This window comes from Petaurus breviceps, unplaced genomic scaffold (genome assembly GCF_028583685.1).
Source record: "Petaurus breviceps papuanus isolate PSGF00001 unplaced genomic scaffold, PetGlider_PUasm1.0 178, whole genome shotgun sequence".
Classification (NCBI taxonomy): domain Eukaryota; kingdom Metazoa; phylum Chordata; class Mammalia; order Diprotodontia; family Petauridae; genus Petaurus; species Petaurus breviceps.
In genome coordinates this window covers 13,074,727-13,096,801 of record NW_027185777.1, presented here as the reverse complement: position 1 = coordinate 13,096,801, position 22,075 = coordinate 13,074,727, and the positions used below count along the sequence as shown (strand labels likewise).

At 38.7% G+C, this 22,075-nt stretch overlaps 1 protein-coding gene across 1 annotated transcript in view; it reads left to right on the top strand.

The window, feature by feature from the left end:
* NEBL (nebulette) overlaps nucleotides 1-22,075 on the top strand; it is a 535,063-nt gene that overhangs the window by 12,701 nt on the left and 500,287 nt on the right. The window contains exon 2 of the mRNA XM_069086283.1: nucleotides 10,138-10,419. Within this exon, the coding sequence (XP_068942384.1) occupies nucleotides 10,411-10,419 (9 nt within the window). The 5' untranslated portion in view covers nucleotides 10,138-10,410. The remainder of the gene's footprint in view (nucleotides 1-10,137; nucleotides 10,420-22,075) is intronic.

Here is a 22,075-nt window from a genome sequence, read left to right as displayed (position 1 = left end):
AGGCCAAGGTGAGGAGAGTATCTATTCCATGGGTGGGGGCTGGTCTGGGCAGAGTCACAGAGCTGGACTTGGAAGATGAAATGTCAAGTTTTACTTGCCAGAACTAGACAAGTATTACTGTTTATTGTTTTAGCTCATAGGATCATGTCTATGTCTGTCTGTCTATCCCTTTTCAAATCTTTAATTAGAGAGGGTCTTAAAGATCATTTAGGCCAACTCTCCTCATTTTATGGGCAGCTAGGTAGCACAGGGGATAGAGCACTGGGCCTGGAGTCAGGAAGACCTAAGCTCAAATCTGATCTCCGATACTTACTAGCTGTGTGACCCCAGCCAAGTCACTTAATCCTGTTTGCCTCCATTTCCTCAGCTATAAAATGAGCTGGAGATAGCAAACCACTCCAATATCTTTGCCAAGAAAACCCTAAAGAGGGATCATGAAGAGTTTGAAGATCATGACTTAAAAAAATGAAACCACCACCACCTCATTTTATAGATGAGGAAACTGAGGCCAGAGAGGTTGTGACTTACCTAAGATAGACATACTCCTGAGATATATATGTGTGTGTGCACACATACACAACCCTATTTCTCTTTGTAATATAATGTAATGCCATGGAAAGGCAACTTCCCAAGGTTCAAAATACCAGCATAGGTGCTCTCCATTTTATTCAGTGACCAACCAGGAACAGAGAAGATCAAAACATGACATCATTCCAAATACAGCATTTACTAAATGTGATTAAATAATCTCCAAGGACTACCCCACCCCAGGATCTTCCAATCATTCAATCAATTACAAAGTCCCTGGTCTAAATACTTCTCCACCCCTAGGCTATACCTTCATTTGTCAATCACAGAGTACAAAAAAGTCAAAAGTTCCCCACCCCTGGATCTCAATTGAATCTACCCCAGAGTTAGATCAAGTTTAAACACAGCACTTAATACCCAAATGGAGGTCTTTTCTTCATCTTGACAGGAGGCAAGTTCTCAGCAATCTTAGTTCCTGGGGAGACAAGGCTTAGCAAGGCCACAAGATACATTGCCAGTCCCTTCATTAATTCATCCTCTGTCTGTAGAACAGTCCTAGAACCCCTGAAAACATTAGCAAAACCCTCTCCCAGGATTTCTTTAAACATACAACAAGAAAATCCTTCTTCAGGGCTTCTGAACCAACAGAAGGGTTCCCAGACCCCTGCAACAACAGCACTGTCCTTCACCAGTGGACAGTATTCACTCTCTGTCTGCAGGACAGTCTCAGGGCTTCTTAACCAAAAGCCAGGTTTCAGGACTTCTTCAACAGGACAGTCTTTCACCAGTGGACAAATCTGGCAAAACAACATCAAAACAGACAGACAAAGTACCAGCAAAACAGCCATGTCTCCTCAGTCCTTGGCAGCTCAGGGGTCAGGTCTCAAAAGTCCAGGGTGATTCAAAGCGGCACTCAACAATCCTCTCAGTCTCTCTCTCTGCCTCCACGTGGGTGCTGCTTCCAAAAAGATCTTCTGCCTCCCTCTTGTCTCTCCAAATCTACGTCACCAGCTCCTCCCAGTTCAGGACTCTCTTTTCACATCAACAAGTCCATCCCACAGGTGGGATTAACAAGCTCTGGGTTTTAACACAATCAGTTTGAAAACCAAGCCAATACAGGGAAATCTTTAATTGCCATTACTATCACACTCTTCTAACTCTAAAACTCTGCTCTTATCCTATTCTGAGTTCTATAATCAGAAATGTTAAGGTATTACTGCCAAGTGGTTGCTCAACAGGATCTGGATCTGTCATTTCATTGGTACAGGGAATTCCCAATGAGCAAACTCCTTCTCCCATTGCTGGTAGGTGCCTTCTTTATGACTGGTCTTAGAAGGCTGCTTGTGGCAGGTGGAGAGGTTAAGTGATTTGTGTGGTGTCATGTAGTCAATATGTCAGAGGTGGGACTTAAGCTGACTCTGAGGCCGAAGCCTTATCCATTGTACCACACTGTCTCTTATTTATATTAAAAAAAAATTCCATTGTAAAATAGCTATGGCTATAATATTTTTCCTGGTCAGAACCTGTGATTTCATTTGTGTTGGGCAATGCCCACTCTGGAGATTCCTTCCCTTCTATACTGATGCAAGAGGCAAGTCCTCTGTCATTTTAATGGTTTGCCTCTGAGTATATATCAGAAGCATGACCTGAACCCAGGACTTCCTGACCTCTATGCCACAATCCACCACCTAATGCTTCTCATGACTGTAGCTAATTGCTCATTCATGCTTTTCTCTCCTCTCAACTCATGAGTTCATTCTAAAAAAAGAGAAAATGGAGAGTTGTACAAATATCTGCATCCTGACTGATACCCTTCTTGATAAACATCATTAGTGTTTGGGGTTCTTGACTGTATTATTGGAACTTGAAGTAGTCCTTCTGAATTGCATGAATTTCCTCATATTGAAAATTACTGTCAGATATAGAGAATGCCGGAGGTCTACAGTAAAGGCCAGACTTGTGATGGGCATACATTGCCTAAAGCATTCATTGGTTATTCATTGGAATGGGTCTATTCCTTTGAATGAAATCCATCAGCCTTTCTGAAAAACAGATTCACCAAAACTGATTGATGTGGTAGAAAGTCCTGACTTAGCCTTCTGAAGGCACGGACATATTATGCCAAAGTCTTGGTTCTTTCTGAGCTTAAAAATTTGGTATCTAGCCATTATGGCCAATAAGTTCAAAGAAAAATTGACTAGGGATATCAGTAACAGGCCTGTGCCATTAGGTTTTATGGTAGTTTCTAGAGAATCCAGAGGACAGGCTTAAAACTATTCTATTGGATGAAAATTAACTCCTGCTGGCTAGAAAAGGCTATAAATGTCAAGCCATGAAATCTGGAAGATTTATTGTAGCTGGTACATTTTTAAGCATTATTGACTTGGCCGATAATGACAATCATGTGTTGAGAACAGAATGTGACATCCTTGAGTGTGTTCTTCCTCGATATGAGTCTTGGTCTCAAGGGTCTTATTACTGAAACTTTAAATCACTGAACTACACCGTGTGGCTTCTTTGGTGTCATCAGAATGAATAAGAATCATTAGGAATAGAATTTTATCAGAGGCCCTACAATTCTTTGAGAAAAATGTGAAGTGTTTTAATTTAATCACACATTTTTACTTTGAACCATTCATTATTATTTTTTTATTAAAAATTGATAAACAAATTCCCTGTTAAAAAACCATTCTGCTTCAATCTTTGGTTAATTTTATTTCCATGATTTTATATAAGATAAATGTTGTCAAAATTGGATTGTAGGGACTTGAACTGGAAAGGACCTTAGAGGTCATTGAGTCTAACACCCCCTCACTTTACAGATGGTATAATTGTATCACAGAGAATGTAAGAGACATGTATAGGGCCACACAGCTAATAAGTTTGTATGTGTAGGGATGTCGAACCCAGGTCCTCCTGACTCTAAGTGACATTCACTCTACCAAGTAAGGAAATAAAAATTCAGAGGTGAAATCGTTTGCCCAAACCAATCCAACAAGTATTTTAAAAGTATCTATGACTGTATTTGGAGTTGGGAATATAATGTCAGACACTATGTAGATCAGTCTTTGAAGGAGCATCCAATCTACTAGCAGAGAAAATACATGTATACAAGTAACTAAGATAGGGTAAATAAGAGTGTAATAAGTGCCAAGTCCAAGCAAAGCATCAAAAGGAATTTTTAAAAAGAGAGATCACTTTTAGCCTTGGTGTGAAGAGATGACTTTTTTAAGGGCCTTCACTGAATGGGTGGCATATTTGGAAAGTGCTTTGCAAATGTTAAAGTTCTATATAAATGTCAGCTATTATTATTGCTTATGGACTATAAAAAAGTTTTGCCCTTTGGTGCACTTGCAATTTTGATTCTTCGGCAGTAAAGATAGGTAGCATTTATAAAATCATTTAAGGTTTGCAAAGCACTTTACATGTTCATTTGTCATTGTTGTTGTTCACTTATTTCTGACTCTTCATGACCCTATTTAGGGCTTTCTTGGCAAAGATACCAAAGTGTTTTGCCATTTCCTTCTCCACTTCATTTTGCAGATGAGGAACTAAGCACAGTGCGTTAAATGACTTTCCCAGGTTCCCACAACCAGTAAGTGTCTGAGGTCAGATTTGAACTCATGAAGATGAGTCTTCCAGATTCCAAGCCCACCACCTAGCAGCCCCATTTGATCTTGACAACAGCCTTCGGTGTTGTTATTATATCTTCACTTGATAAATGAGGAAGCAGAGGCTTAGAGAGATTAAGTAAATTGCGTGGGGCCATACAATGTTTGAGATGGATTTGAACTCGGGTCTTCCTGACTCCACATCTAACACTTTATCTGCTATGCCATGTAGGTGACTCAATTATTGTGTTCTTTGATTCACAGCTATCTAAATATCAATAAAGGAATATTTGTGTTTTAAAAGTTGAGTTTTTATTTCAGGGAGCAGCTTAGGACTGTGGAAAACATTATTCCCTAATGTTGTCCAGGGTGCTCCTTTATTCCTTATTCTGGACCCAGCTCATTGTCTATTTGCCATCTCTGTCTAACAGTTATATATAGAAAGACTAACTCAACAAACTGGATTTCCAACTATAGGTCAGAATCTGTACAAAAGACAGTTTTTATCTGCTTCATTTTTCCTACCCATTGCTAATTTACATCATTCTTTTATAACTCAGAGGAGTCTAGAGTTAAACTCATAATAACAAGTAAAGATCTACTAGCCAAGCAGATGACAAGAAATCTATTTTTGAGACAGGTGTCTTTTCCCCCTTATGATGTGTTTAGTACTAAAGCCTTTGGAATCGCCATTGAAACATGAAACATCCCAAACTCTTTAAAAGATTCATCTACTTATTTGTAAAACCATTCATTGACAAGATGATCAGCTTGTTAGTGATTAGTTTTCACATTGGCCCTTGAACTACATGACTGTTTCTAGGTCTTTGTAAAGTTTCTTCTAAGTGAGATGGCTGTATTAGTAAGTTTCCTGCTTTATTAATTTCCATTAATTTGATCAAATAGCCAAAATGTCTGGTCTGTGGATTATGAATTTTTGATCTATGACTATTAGTCTTTTCCAGGCAATCTTACTCTGGTCATTTTCTGCATGGGATAGTGAAGGGAAATCAGAGGTATTGGAATCAAAGGACAGGGTTTGAATCTGAAAATACTGCTTATCACCTTTGTGACTGTGAACAGGTCACTTAATCTCACTAGACCTAATTTTCCTATCTATAAAATGAGATAGTAGGATTGGATGATTGTTAATGTCTCTTTCAGTTCTAAATCCTGTGATATATTATCCAGTTACATTTAGGGACTAATTTTTTTTTCTTTTTGGAGGGGCATGCAGGGCAATTGAGGATAAGTGACTTGCCCAAGGTCACATAGCTAGTAAGTGTTAAGTGTTTGAGGCTGAATTTGAACTCAGGTCCTCCTGATTACAGGGCCTGTGCTCTATTCACTGCGTCACTTAGCCACCCTTGGGGATTAATTTCTACTGAACCATTTTTATTCCTCTTGATATTACCCATATCACCTGGTGGTGATATTTGCATCATTCAGTTATATTTGAAATTGTTAAAATAGTCAGTATATATAATCTGTTCTTTATTCCCTCAAAGTTTCCTTAGTTGACCATTTTTTTACTGGTCATTACCCTATCCTAAATTATGTCAAGAAAGCTTTTTGGTCCCCTTAAGGCAAATTACCTTGTTTCAATCCCAGATTGTATACAACTGTCAGCATAATTTTGACACTTTTGTACCATGTCTAAATTTGTTGTTGGGTCCTTTGGATATTTTTTTTGTTGGGCAGTGTTCTGTTTTTCCCCATTTTAAAATTGTGGTGCAAAATTGGGGCCATTTTTCCTCACTAGTTTATGTGTGTTACAATCAGATATATTCTATAAAAGCAGTCCCTCTGTTTTGTAGGGCAGCTAGGTGGCACAGTGGATGGAGTGCTGGGTTTGAAATTAAATTCATCTGACCTCACACACTTACTAACTGTGTGACCCTGGGCAAATCACTTAACCCTGTTTGCCTCAATTTCCTCATCTGTAAAATGAGCTGGAGAAGGAAATGGCAAACCATAACAGTGTCTTTGCAAAGAGGGGCCATGAAGAGTCAGACATGCCAAAATGGCTGAACGACTGTTTTGTAACTGGAAATAGGGACCAGATATATGATTTCACTAGTCCTCCCAAGTGAGGAAACTCCCTCTAGAAATGCTGGCTAGCATCTTCTCTGAAATTTAGAGTTTTGTAGAGTTCTTTAGAGTGCTGAGAGATTGAGTTGCTCAGGGTTCTTACGGCCAGTATATGTCAGAGTTTGAACTTGAACCCAGGACTCTACTATACGACACTACTTTTTCTGTTTTGTAATATGAGAAGAATACAAATGTTTGCACTAATTAACTTGAGCATCCTTCTATATGAATCTCCAGAGTCTTATTAGAAAAAGTGAAATGTTGAATGTCAATGTATGATGACTTCTTGGACGTTGTTAACATGAGTAAGAATAATTAGTGAGGACACTTGTTCTAGTTACAGATCTTGTGCAATGCTGTAGAATATGTTCCAGGCCTAGAGACTGGGCCATAGTCATGGCTCAACTCCTAATTAGACATGTAACCTTGGGCGAGTCACTTTCTTTGGTGCTTTGTGCAAGATCAGGAAAAGATGCATGTAAAAGGCATCTCTCGATAAGAGCTACAGCAAACAAAGACTTCCAACAGGTGGGGGTGAAGTGGGTGTGCCTTCCAGGCACAGGGGCCAGCCAATGCAAAGGTGAAGAGATGAGAGATGGAATTTTATGTGTGAAGAATATTAGGAGGGCCAATTTAGCTGGACCACAGAGATCATGAAAGGGATTAATTTATATAGAAGTTTGGAATGGTAGGTTGAGACTAGACTGTGAAGGGCTTCAAAAACTTAACAGAAGATCTTATATTTAGTCATTGGAGTTTATTAAGTAAAGGAGTGACATGACCAGACCTAAAATGATGAGTAAAAGTTTAGTTTTGCCCCTGGTTTATAACTTAAAAACAAAACAAAAAACCTGTAATTCTACCATAGAAATCACCAACATCACTTCCCAATAAGAAATTCTTTGGGTAGCTAGGTGGAGCAGTGAATAGAGCACCGGCCCTGGAGTTAGGAGGACCTGAGTTCAAATCCGGCCTCAGACACTTAACACTTACTGGCTGTGTGACCTTGGGCAAGTCACTTAACCCCAATTACCCTGCCCTCCCCCCTACAAAAAGCAAAAAAAAAAAAAGAAATTCTTATGACTGGGTGGCACATGCCTGTAATCCATAATTCTGGGAACATTGAAGCCAGTGGATCTCTTGAGCTCAAGAGTTCTGAGCTGCATGGTCAGATATCCACAGCCCCTGAGAGAATGTGGGGCACTGGGCTGTGTGAGGAGAGGAAAACCATCCCAGCTTGAATACAGAGTTAGTTAAAGCTTATGAGATATTCTGCAGTGGGGCCAGGCCTGTAAGTGGCTGCTGCACTTCTACCCTGGGTAGAATAGTCTCCCCTTCAAAATATATTATGGTCCTTTGAATAGGATGAGAAGATGAACTTGATTAAAAAAAATTGTAAGAGTCACAGGAACTGAAAACAACTTAAAAGTGGTTGTTCTGAGCATACTAAGAGTTAAAGACATGTTAGGAAAATCACTTTGACAATTATGTGGAAGACATATTTGAGAAGGGGCAAGGTGAACAGCAGGGAAACCAGGAAGATAGTGCAATAATTCATATGAGAGGTAATATAGGGCCTGAACTACTGTGATGGCCAGAACAGAAGAAAGGAGGGGGTTGCACTCTCTCTCTTCTCCCTTTCCCTTCCTCTCCTCTCCTCTTTCTTTCTTACCTTCTTCTCTCTCCTACACACACACACACACACACACACACTCACAGCTGTGTAAATAGTATTTGATTTTTTCTAATTATATGTAAAGATAGTTTTTTACATTCATTTTTATATGATTTTCTCCCTCCCTTCCATTCCCTCTCCCCAAGACGGCAAGCAACCTGATGTAGGTGATACGTGTGCAATCATGTTAAATGCATTTCCACATTAGACATGTTGTAAAAGAAGAAACAGAACAAAGGGGAAAAGCTACAAAAAATAAAAAAAACATAAAACAAAGTAAAAATAGTATGCTTCGATTTGCATTCAGACTCCATAGTTCTCTCTCTGGATGTGGATAGCATTTTCCATCACAAATGTTTTGGAATTGTCTTGGATCATTGCATTGATGAGAAGAGCTAAGTCTATCATAGTTAATTATTGCACAATGATGCTGTTTTTGTGTGCAGTGGTTCTTCTGGTTCTGCTCACTTCATTCAGCATCAGTTCATGTAAGTCTTTCTAGGCTTTTCTGAAATCTGCCTGCTCATTATTTCTTATAATACAATAATATTTCATTATATTAGCATACCACAATTTGTTCAGCCATTCCCCAATTGATGGGCATCCCCTCCATTTCCAATTCTCTGCTACCACAAAAATAGCTGCTATAAATATTTTTGTACATGTGGGTCCTTTTCCATTTCTTTTTCATGATCTCTTTGGGATATAGACCTGGTAGTGGTATTGCTGGATCAAAGGATATGCACAGTTTGGTTGCTCTCTGGGCATAGTTCCAAATTGCTTTCCAGAATAGTTATATCAGTTCACAATTCCACCTACAATGCATTAGTATCCCAATTTTCCCACATTCCCTTCAACTTTTATAATTTTCCTTTTCTGTTATATTAGCCAATCTGGTACCTCAGAGTACATCGTGCTGTGAAGGTAAGAAATGCCAATATTTATAAGAGGTCAGGGGAAAATAAGGAGGTTGTAATATATGATCTCTAATTTCTCTTTTGGCTTGAAAATTCTGTTTCTGATAACAGTCGAAGATTTTAGATATAGAAGGGATCTCAGTAGCCATCTAATCCAATTCAAAATCAAGAGGAAAGCCCATTATAATAGATTAGTGTTCAGGCAACCAGCCTCTGCCTGAAGCACTCAGATGAGATGGACCCCACCCCTCCCCAGAAGACACATTCCATTTTTGTAGAGTTCTAATTGTTAGGAGGCGTTCCATGCCATCAAGGCTAAATTGCATCTTTGCAACTCACACCCATTCATTGTTGAATTCATTGTTCTGTTTTCTGGAGGCCAACAGATCAAGTCTAATCCTTCCACATGGCAACTTTTCAGATACTTGGAGACAACTATCATTATATCCCTTGAGTCTTTTCCTTTCCAGACTAAACTTCCCCAGTTCTGCCAATCTGTCATCATATGACATAGACTCCAGACCATTCACCATCCCGATTGCCTTCCTTTGGGTACTTCATAGCTTGTTATTTATTCTCAATACCATTATCTAAGCCATTTATTAAAATGTTACACAGCCAAGACCAGAGACAGATCTTTGGAGAATTCTAATTAAGATCTATTGTCAAGGTGACATAGAACAATTAAAAATAATTTGGGGTCCAGTTAATGATCCATTTCCAAATGAATGTAATTGTACCATCATATCTTTTCATCTCCACCAGAAGAGTATGAAATACATTATGAAATTCCTTGCTACAAGTTTGAGGTCTATTGGCTGCCCTCAACCTGGTTTAGCCTGTCTGCCAAGATGGTATTACTAAGGTGTGGCCACTGCATATGACACAGCTTCTTGGAGCTCTGTGCATCTACGTGGGACTCTTCAGACAAGTCCTATTTCCCCCTTCCTCACTGAAATTGTGTCCCTTGAGACTGTCCCATCCTTAGAATTTTCACTTTAGCAATCTTGATTTTCCTGCTTTGGATACAAAAGGTTCAACAAAACATTCTCTAACACTTTGTGAAAGGAAAAAAAACAAACAAACTTCTTTTTGTTGGTTGTTGTTGTGGGTTGTTTATTTATTTGCTTGGACCTTAGAAAGGTGAGGTTGTTAGACTGCAATGAGTCCAGTGATGGATGCAGAGATTTTAAAATGATTCTGATCTCTCAAATGGCTCTTTTTTCTATGTTCTTATTAAAACAAAACAAAAAACTAGGTGGCATTTCCTGGATTTTTCATTGTTTTTTTTTTTTTTTTTTTTTTTTTTTGCCAGGATAGTAATGCAGCATGGAGGACATAATGCTGGGCTTGAAGTTAAGACTTCTTAACTTCTCTCCTTCAGACGGTGTCTTCTCTCCTGAAGCTCCTTGGCTGTATGACCCTGGAAGAATAACTGCCTCAAGTTGTTCCCTGTAATTTCTTTACTAAGTCGTAAAGGGACAGCAGTCTGCTCTGGTGGGAGAAGTGCCACCTCTGGTAAAACTGAACATCCTTTTCATGTTCACATAATTTAAAAGATCGTTCCAAAGGAATATGATTCAAACAAATGCGCCAGGTAAATTGATGGACCCCGTAATATACTCCCATTAGCTCGGTGTATTGATAAGCTAACATTTACATAGAGCTTTAAGGTTTGCAAGACACTTGGTATATATTCTTATGTGATCCTCAAACCCCTAAAATAGTTGCTATTAATTTCTGCATTTTTCATATAAGGAAACCAAGTCAAGTGGAGGTTAAGTGACTGCTCCAGGGCCACACAGCTAGGGAGTATCTGAGGCAGGATCCAAATTCTAATCTTCTTGTCTCTGAGTTCAGAAATCCGGTATCTACTATCTCACACAGAGATTTCTAAGAAACCAGATCATCTGTCCCTAGATACACATTTGATGATGAGGCCATTCCTTATTAATAAGACATTTTTAATTTATTAAGGTTTACTTTACAGAAAAGAAATTATTTAGTAACTTTATTTCTACCCAAGGCTGTGTGAATCCTCTTGCTCTATCTGCTTCTGCAATCCTAGCGAACTGAGGGGAGAACAGGGAGTAACAAAGTGTGGACATTGCCACCTCAGACCTTCTTGTGAAGATACTTTAGATTCTACCCCAGACATTTACTGGCCATGTGACCCTGGGCAAATCACTTCACAGGCGACTCCTTAGCACACACTTATTAAATCAAAGACTGAATGCCAGTCTGTTTTGTTAGAGGGACTTTCCACACTGGTAGTTCCTACATTAATGAAAACACATTCCTCTTGTATCCACAAATCAAATGAACTGGGCAGTAATCTAATCATTGGGCTATCTTGATAGCCTTGCCTTTCCCACTCTGTTTCCTCATCAGCATAATATAAAATGGGAATAATAATTTTGCATTATTTATCTTACAGAGCTATTGAGAGGAAAGCACTTTGCACATCTTGAATTCTAACAGCACTATAGAAAGGCAAATTGTTTCTTCTTTGTTCCCTTCTTTATCCTTCTTCCTCTTCCTCCTTCTTTCTTCTTTTCTTTTTCCTCCTCTTTCTTCCTTTGTCCTCCTTCTTCCTTTTCTCTTCTTCTTTGTCTTTCTTTCTTCTCCTCCTCTGCCACCAGGAAGAGAATTTGATCTCTTCCCTTGCCTACCAACATTAAGTTTAATATCTATTTAAAGTGATTCTGAAATTTTTAGTTTTGAAAACTATCTGTATTTTAAGCAAGTGGCAGTTGAAAAGGGGTATTGGAATTCTGGTAAAATCTAGGGAACTAGGGGGAGAATAATTTTTGTTTTGCTTGACTATGTATATTTGTTACAGGATTCCCTTCCCTGCCCTCCCCCCTCATTTTATTTAGTTCATGGTGAGGAAAAGTGAGGGAAAAGAAAAATAAAGACCGCTTATATATTAGCATGGAAATAGCTTGCTAAGAACCAGTACAGGTAATGTAAAAAACATTATTACGAATACCTGATATATCATCTCTGGGTTAAAAACCACTCTGTAATTTAAAAGAAATTGAAAGATTAAAAATCATAAAAGAGCAGTTTGCTTTCTGTTGTCTTGAGTTTCCTCATTGATCACTACTGGCAAAGATTCTTTGAGAAGTTCATGAGGAATGAAGGGTGAGTGGGCAATTTACAATTGTCAGATACAGTGATCGGAGATTATCTTTGTCTGGTTAGTTCTGGGTTGAATTGGAAGGAAATGATGTTTTTTTTTTTTTTGGAGGGTAATTGAGGTTAAGTGACTTGCCCAGGGTCACATGGCTAGTTTTTGTGTTAAGTGTCCGAGGCTGGATTTGAACTCAGGTCCTCCTGACTCCAAGGCTGGTGCTCTATTCACTGTGCCACCTAGCTGCCCCTAAGGAAATGGTGCTTTTAAATTAGTTTGGGGGCCAGCCCTCTAATATTGCAATGAATCTGTGATCTCATAGATGTGGGGACTTTTTTCCCTTGCAGTTCATCCCTTGTTCATCCTGTGTGACTCTTGTTCATGTCTTTCCATAATTTTGACATTGGGCCCATTTGATGAGCTGGGATCTTCTTTGCATTGTTTTGATTGATATGTATACATACATGTATGTGTATATGTATTTATGCACACACATGTGCACATGTGTATATATGTGTGTGTACACACACACATACCTGTTCACTGGTTGTCTCTAGTTTTTGCTGTATGAACAATCCATCTCTGATTTGAGGTATCCCACCCCTGCCTCCATGCTTGCTCATAAAAATGTGAATGTGTGATATAGTCCCCAAGGTAAACTCTAAAATAGCTAAATCATGTTGTGATCTGACTATAGAGGGTGCGTATTGATTTCCCTTGGAAAAACTCATCCACATATGAGGGACAGAAATAATAGGTATATAAGGTCAGGGCCTGGGCTGGTGCTTTCATTAGTATAGAGAAATATTGAATGAGGAAACCTCCTGCTAATGCATGGTGGCCACTTCCTTGCTATTTGGTGTTAGAAAGTTGCCTCGAGAGCCAAGAAGTTGAATGACTTGTTTAGCCACACAGACAATGGCCATAAGAAGCATGACCTGAATTAGTGTCTTTGAGACCAACTCTCCATTTGCTATGCCTTGGCTCCCACTTATAGAAAAGCTAACATTTATATATTGTTTTCCTTTTATCTTTATACCCACTTCACAAAGTAGGTACTGTGATTATCTTTGTTTCACAGAAAAGTCTGAGGTCTGGAGAGATTTCATGACCTGACCAGTGTCGGTCAGTTAGTAAGCGTCTGTGGTAGGATTTGAACTGATTCAGGTCTTTCTGCCTGCAGATTCAGCCCTCTGTCCCTTGGTGGATGTCCATGTTTGTTAAAGTGTGCTCATCGGGGATTCTTGGCTCATTTCAACTAAGCTATTGGGCAGATTTTCATGAATTCAGTCCAGCAAACACTTACCAAGTGGCACAGTGATGTATATGGAGTGATGGTTGTGTAATCCAAGAATTTGAGTTCAAATTTTTGCTTTACCATTTAATATATATTTGATTTTGGACAATGTGCTTCCTGTGTCTTGGTTTCAGTTTTCTCATCTGTAACATGGGGCATTAGCCTGAATGACCTCAAAGGAACTTTTCAGCCCTAAATCTCTGATTTACTATGTGTAAAGCATTCAAAGGAGTGACTTTTACATTTGATATCAGAGGCACTTTATTATTATTGTAATAAGAATTATCCAGAATGGGAACAGCTCTGCAGGCATCATCTTGACACCTTTGAAAATAAAATAGAAAGATGTGGCTAGGTGGAGCAGTGAATAGAGCACCGGCCCTGGAGTCAGGAGGACCCGAGTTCAAATCCAGCCTCAGACACTTAACACAAAAAACTAGCTGTGTGACTTTGGGCAAGTCACTTAACCCCAATTGCCCTCCAAAAAGCAAAAAAAAAAAAAAGAAAAGAAAAGAAAATAGAAAAATTCTGCTTAAGAATTTTTACAGTCAAGAGAACTTTTTCCCCCATCATGAACTGCAAATGAAAAGGAGGAAATTATGTTTACAGAAATCACAAAAGGGAGCTAAAATTTTAGACAAATTGGATCTGACTTGTAACAAATAGAGACTCAGATATGTCAGAACTGTGGGAGTTGCTAGAGAAAATGAAATCTGGAGGTTTTATTTTTAAATCACAATGTGTATTCTAGAGATAGTGGACTCGAGCTGAAGACAGTGTGCTGTTTTTTTCATGGATAAATAGAAGTTGTATTTTTTTCCACTGTAAATCAGTTATAATATGAAATTTAATAGATAGTTGTAGATGTCATTAGTGTTGGCCTACCACCACAGGTACTAATGCACCACAACTCAGAAGTTAAGCAAAATCTTACTGAGTGTCCTTTTCTGTTGGGAAAAGATCTGGCGTCTTCTGTATCACAGACTTTCATTCCTGCATACAGTAAACCTTTACTAAGTGCCTACTGTGTACTAGGCAGTGAAGATTCACAATTTTTTCTTTTAAGGAGTCTATAATCCAGTAGAAAAATCCTCACCAGCTGAGCTCTCTAATCTCAGAAGTAGAGATGACTGCCATGGGGCAAATGGCTAAATTCTGAAGTTACATTAGGGCTATGGCTTCTCACGTAACTGGTTTAGTGCTTTTAACTGAATTAACTGGTAAGTTTGGCCAATTAGTACAATAGAAAAAGTTAGAATTTTTTGAAACATGAAATTTCAGAGTTGAAGGGACTTCAGAAATCATTGCATGAATTGAATCTGGGCAGGAAACAAACTCCTGCTAATATCTCTTTGGAACGTATTTCTGCTATAGCAACTCCATGAGGTAAGTAGGGCAAATTTTATTATTACTATTTTCTAGATGTGGAAATGAAAGCTTTTAGAAAAGTTAAATGACTTGCCTATGATCACACAGTAAGGTCTTCTTTCTCCCAATCTGGCTTCTTTACCTCCCCAAATCATCCTGCCTTCTCCATGTTCTTGACAAGGAGTCACCTAACCTCTGCTTGAAGACCTCCCCCGATTGGGAAATTGCTGAATCTTGAGACCTCATCTTCCACTTTTGGTAAGCCCTATTTGTTCAGAAATTTTTCCTTCTTTCAGTGCAGTATCTGCTTCTCAACACTTCCCTTCCATTCTCTCAGTTCTGTCCTCCAATGCCAAGGAAAATAAGCTTCTTTCTTTAAAAAAAAATTTTTTTTTTGGCTTTTTGGAAGGGCAGTTGGGGTTAAATGACTTGCCCAAGGTCACATGGCTAGTAAGTGTTAAGTGTCTGAGGCTGGATTTCATCTCAGGTCCTCCTGACTCCAGGGCTAGTGCTCTATTCATTGTGCCACCTAGCCACCCCTAATAAGCTTATTTCTTTCTCTGTATGATAGCCACTCAAATACTTAATGCCGGTTCCAAGTCCTTTCTTTTCTAGGTTAAGCCTCAGTTCCCTCAGATGATCCTCTTATAACAAGATTTTGATTGCCTTACCCTCTGGTTGGCCTTTCTTGGCCCTGTTGTTAAGGTACTTCATCAACTGAACTGCACTTGAGTTGTGTTTATGTTCACAGAATCTAAGAGTTAAGAGGGACCTCAAAGGTAGTTTAAATGAAATGATTGGGTAAATGGTTGAACTGATTACACAAATAATCATAGCCTGGTTTCTCCAGTGCATTGTTGTCCCTGGAACAAGTTCAGAAGGCTTTGCTTGTGGCCGCATGGGACCAGTTGGAATGGGAGGTGATGCTGGCTGTAGAATGGATCTCCTTTCTACAACAATCCCAGGCTTAAGACTGCCTGGAAAAAGGGACACAAGCTGGTGACTCAAATGGAAACCTGGCTGACGGAGCCTTTGTGGCATTGGGTTACCATTTCTGGCCCCTCTAGTCTGCGCTGTTCTATTATCTTTTCCATTTCATTCAGATGTGCATTATAAAGATGATTCTAATGTAAGAATATTAATATGTTTGGGGATTATTGGGGAAAACTGCATTATAGCACCATTGTCTTTTTTTTTTTAACTGGCTCTTTTAAGGAGCTCAAAGAATGCTATATATTTTCCCCCCAGATCAATCTAAACATTCTTAGAATTCGTTCTCTGAAGCAAATAAAGACAAGTGGCATTAAAACTGAGAGGCCCAGCAGCTTAACACAGGGTTGCATCTGCAGTTAAGACAGGATGGGAATCTTCATTTAAAAAAATTATTTTCAATTCATGGAACACAACAAGGATTTCCATAACACAGAGCTGCTGTCCGCCAGTCCAGTAGAGCAGCTTGTAGGTGCCTATGCTTCAGTCAGGCCAAACCTTAGCCCCTGGAGGTCCTGTCTCCCCTCCCCTCCCCTCCCCTCCCCTCTCGTCTCTTCTCTTTTTTTCTCTTGCTTCTGCTCAGGACAACTGCTTTATCTCTTTATTTTTGCTACTTTATGTTCATTTTGTGCTGATTTTCTGTCTGTTTGTGGAGGAAGGCTGGAGAGCCTGGACATTTCTGACTTATTCTCCCACCTTCCCAGAAGGCTCCTTATCTTCATTTTTGAATTCCTGTCCTTGGGTCTTTTCCACTTGATCATGGTGCTAAAAACATGAGGTATTACTCAAGAGTCAGTGTGGTACAATGGAAAGGAAATGGAAGGAGTGTAGAATGAGAAGACCTGATTTCAAATCCTGACTCTTTAACTTACCTATAGAACCCTAGGCAAGTAATTGAACATTTCTGGGCCTCAGTTTTCTTATCTGCAAAATGAAAAGGTTGAGGTAGCTAGGTGGTACAATGGAAAGAGTGCTAGGCCTGAAGTCAGGAAGTCCTGAGTTCAAGTCCAGCCTCAGACACTAACTAGTTGTGACCTCGAGCAAGTCACTAAACCTCTGCTTGCCTCAGTTCATTCAACTGTAAAATGGGGGTAATAATAACACCTACCTCATATGGTTGCTATAAGGACTTTGCACAGTGTTGGTGCTATGTAAATGCTTATTCCCTTCTTATTTCCTTCCCTCTCCCTCCCAGTTAGATGACCTCTGAAGTCTCTAAATCTGAAAGACCTCCTTTCAGCTCTAAATCTGTAAACCTAATTGCTGCTTTAAAAACTCTAGAAATCTTTAATTTCTTTTACCTTAAAGATTTAAGAATTCATCAACACCATCAAAAATCACTTGACAATATTCAAAAATAGATTAGGAAGGGAAATGACAACTTTTTAGATTTAAATTCCAGATTGTGTTTTTGATAAATCTAAGGCAATGGCTGCCCAGAATGTTCTCAATTTGTGAGGATTAGAATCAGGGCAACTTCTGCCTGGCACTAAAATAAGGTAAAATATAAGTGACATCCTGGAACATGGGATTTGGTGGAGAGCAGGACAGAAAGCACAGAGCTGACAAAGCATTTCCTTAGGAGCCAGACTTAGACTTTTATTAAAGAAAATCAGGGCTATAGAGGGATAAAAAAATAGGACTAGGTCCTGAGTGGAATTCTCAATCATGTTGACATAAGCTGTGTCAAAATAGTAACAGAACAAGTCACTGGAAAGTGAAACATTCTCATTCGTTTTTCGTAGGAGATAGGTTCCTACTTCCATTTTTTCGGACAGTATTTTACCTTTCTGAAAAATTTAATTGTAGGTACAATCACATAGAACAAGAAGTTTTTATTTTAATGCCTCCAATGGTTGAGACAAAGAGAAGGAAAAGCACTGTGGAGTGGTTGGATGGGGTAAGAGTGTGGAGAGATGCAAGGGGAGCATTTAAACATCAGGCCTGTCCAGAGGAAATGTCAGTCATAAATTTTTTTGTTGTTCAGTCCTTTGTATCGTGTCTGATTCTTCATGATCCCATTTTTTTTTTTGGCACAGATACTGGAGTGGCTTGCCATTTTCTTCTGTAGCTCATTTCACAGATGAGGAAACTGAGGCAAAAAGGGTTAAATGACTTACCCAGGGTCACAGAGCTAGTAAGTATCTCTATCTACTGTATCACCTAGTTGTCCAAAGCTATGAATAGCCATATGAAGAGAATGCTCTGAATCACTAATAATTAGAGAAATTCAAATTAAATCAACTTTGGAGTGCTACTTCTTACATGTCAGATTGGTAAAGATGACAAAAAAGGAATATTATAAGTACGGGAGAGGCTGTGGGGACATAGGAGCATTAATGTACTGTTGGTGAAGCTGTGAATTGGTACAGTTATTCTGGAAAGCAATTTGAAACTATGCCCAGATGCTCAGAGATCAAGGAAAGAATAAAAGACCCTGTATTTACAAAAATATCTGCAGCAGCTCTTTTTTATTGTAAGGAAGAACTGGAAACTAAGGGAATGTTCTTAGTTTCTGGTTGGAGAATCCCTGGACAAATTATAGTACCTGAGTGTGATGTAATGTTATTGTACGGTAAGGAAAGAGACAGTTTCAGAGAAACCTGGAAAGGCATGTATGGACTGATAGAGTAAAGTGAGCAGAATCAGGATAACATTTTAACGACAAATAACTTTTAAGGAATTAAGAAGTATGATCAATGCAGCTTCCAGTCCCAATTCTAGCAAACCAATGGTGAAGCATATAATCTACCTCTTCACAGAGGGACAGAGGGCTCAAAATATAGAACGAGGAATACATTTTTTAGAAATCACCAATGCAAGATTTTGTTATGCTTGACTATGCATATTTTTCACTAGGATTTTGTTTTTCTTTTTCATTTTTTTATTAATTTGTTTATTTACTTTTAGTTTATAACATTCAGTTCTACAATCCCTTGAGTTTCAAATTTTTTCCTCTTCTTTCTCCTCCCCTCCCCCCATGGCGGCATGCATTCAAATAAAGGATCTACAAATACCTTCACATTAAACATTAGTCAGGTTGTAAAGAAAGATTATAACCAAAGGAATGAACGATGGGAGAGAGGAAACAAAACAAAACAAGAAAAAGAAAGAGAGCAGGTAGTTTGTTTCAATCTGCATTCAGACTCTGTAGTTCTTTCTCTGGATGTGCACATCTCTTTCCATCATGAGTCTTTGGAGTTGTCTTATAACCTTACATTGGTGAGAGGATCCCAGTCTATTGATGTTGGTTGTCACACATAAGTTGTGTCTGTGATGGTACAGATTTCTCCTGGTTCTGCTCCCCTCACTCAGCATCAGTTTATGTAAGTCTCTCCAGGTTATTATGAAGTCCATCTGCTCCTCATTTCTTATAGCACAATAGTATTCCATTACATTCATATACTGTTTTTCCTTTCTTAATGGAAGAAGGGAGAAGTGAGAGGGAGAGACATGTTTGTTAATTTAAAAAAAAGTTGCAAAACCCATCAGGCTTATAGATTTCTGAGAAAGCATTTCCATATTGAAAAATCAATCCAAATGTTAACACTCTGAAGAAAGGAAAGTGAGACCCCAGTAGGGGAGATGGTTTGGAAGAATATATTGGAGGAATCGGAGGTCATGATGAGGACAAAGAAAAAATCTTAGAAACTTTAAGACAGAGGGAGCGATGGATAATTATGATTGGAAAGGGGACTTTCTGAAGTCTAAATAATGGATATGATACAGTTATAGGTGATAGGTTTAAGACACTGTGGGTGACTGGATACTATTGTAGATTGTGAGAATGAGACAATGAACTGGGATTCCAGGATGTTTGTTGGAACATCAATGTGTTGGTGTGACACCAATGTGTACAGTATCCAATTTTGAAGACAGAGGTAAATGTGGAGAGGAAGACTGTGAGCAAGGTGCTGACCTCCTTTAGAAAGGAGGAGAGTGGTATAATAATTAAGATCTGAATGTCAGTGATAGAACCTCAGAGAAGGTGGGGTTGCAGAGTTATTGTGGCAGAGGAAAGGATCTGGCAGCAATACTGTGAAAACAAGGAATGGGCTGATCCTAGCCCAGTGGGAGTGGGGGGACTTTAGGAAAAGCACTCAGTACTGAAAAAAGTAGCCAGAGATGCAGGGGCATCTAGAGAGAGCCAGATTTCATCCAGAGCCAGGAGATGGAAAGAGCATGAGATGAAAAAATGAAGGATAGAATGCTAAATTTGGAAACACAATCCCAACTTTACTACATACTACCTGTGTGGCCTTGGGTAGGTCACTTCTGTCAGGACTCTGTTTCATTCATCTGCAAAATGAGGGAGTTACAGTCCAGCTCTAAATCTAAGATTCTACTAAGGAGCATTCATGAACAAGAGGAGAGTAAGGTTTTAGAAGCGTGACAGTATAGTCATAATCAAAGATAGAAAAGATCGCAGCTTGAGTCTTGGAACCTAGGGGATACCACAACAATCTCCAAGTCAATCCATTTAAAAAACAAAACAAAACAAAAAAACCCTGAGTTTTGTGTGAATGAATTTTTTGCAGATTTCACTAAATGACTGAATTTCTTTTTGGAATTGCACAATGGAATCATATCATTGTATAGAAACAATCCTGGTGAATCAGAAAATGGGAAGAATGGTTGGCCTGGTCCAAGGGGATGTTATTAAGTAACACATACACCTTTCTGTTGATCACATGGGCTTTTGTGTTTGACTTTGAATTTTCTTGTGTTTAATGGGATAATGACAAATGCATACTTTTACTTCAGGAGTAGTACAAGGAATGGATTTTGTTTCACAATAAAAGTGCAACGAAGAATTCTTTCCCTTCAGCTCCAGGAATTGTAGTTATGTAATTACGTACATGACATGCAGCATTTAGCTCGTTGTTGAAAGCACCTGTCTTATGTTTGAGGTGGCTTGGCAGGTTCACGGAAGGTACATATTCAGAGGGAATAAAGAACCCTTTCTGGTGACAGTTATTATATTTAATTACTGGATAATGTTGTGTATTTGGATATGTTGTGATTTAACATTGAAAGTCAGCTTGACAACTCTGAGATTTGGGGGGAAAAATCCCCAATAGGGTTAATTTCATGGCTGTCACTCAAGTTTTGCCATGTGCATTTCCTCATTTATTGTTGTCTGTAGTTTCTTGTGGTTTCATTTCATCCCAGGAGGTCTCCCTGGGCATTCTGAAGTACTTTCTTTCCCATGGATCATTGTGTCCACACATGAGGATGAGGGTGACCATTTTGATGAATTTGACCAAAGTCCTGATACAGAAGAAAGAAGTGGACTAGGATCAAAAAACCTTCTAATTACATAAACTTGATACCTAATATTTCTAAAGTTTGTTTAAAGGTGGCTAGAGACATGAAAACAGGGCTACATCAGAAGTCTGCATTACCTGGGAACATGGACCGTGGGAACAATGTCTTACCCATAAGATACTCAAGCTATTGCATAACTTACTAATAAGCCTTGGGACTATCTCTGAGTAAAACAATTAATTACATTGTTTCCTTTAATGCCACTGCTTAGCTAACAAAAGAAAAATTATACAAGTTGGACTTAGCAGACCTTTTTAAAAAATATATTATTCTAGCTCTCCCTATCTCCCCAGATAAGGCCTCACTGGCTCATTCCTCCCCAGTCTCCTGTTTAATTCTCTTCTCCCTTTTTTTGTTTTTATTTTGTTATGTTTTTGCTGTTAGAAAAGCTTTCACATAAGCACATATTTTTGTGGGAAAGTATATTGGGTCTGGAAAGGGAGGGGCTGAATGATTTTAAGGTCAAAGGGATTTGTTCTTGATAAGTATGACTCACTGAATAGAGTGCCTACAGCTTAAAATAACAGAATATTTTAAATGCACCCATTGTCAAACATTTTGGGCACATGGTCAAAAAGTTACATAATGGAATTCTGGAGGCAATAATAGAAGCGAGACTGTCAATTTTCTTGCTGAACAGGACTCTCCTAGGTAACTATTCCCTCCTCACTCAATACAATCAATAAACTAGGGCATTGTCCTAGCAAGAGACAGCTTGGCATAATGAATGGACAGAGGGCCTCTGACTTATACTGGCTCTGTAACCAGTACAAGTTGGAGAAGGTGCTCAGCTACCAACATCGGTAGAGTGAGTTTTCTCATTTGATAGGAAGAGCTTCCTCATCTTGGAATTTCCTATATACCAATGGACTCACAATATTTTGCCTATTTTAAAGAACTTATAAACACATCTAGAAAGAAAAAAAAAGTTTTTCAGATTATAACAAAATAAAAGGTTGTAACCAAGGAAGGAAACAGGAATAAGAGATGCAACTCTAAGTAGATAATAAAAAAATCTTGAATTACATATGCATCAAAGACTATATCACCAAAACAAAAGTAATCATTAAAGAGAATGATGGTAATGATGGGAAAACAAATCTCTCAAAATTGGTCTAAATAACTGAGTCAATT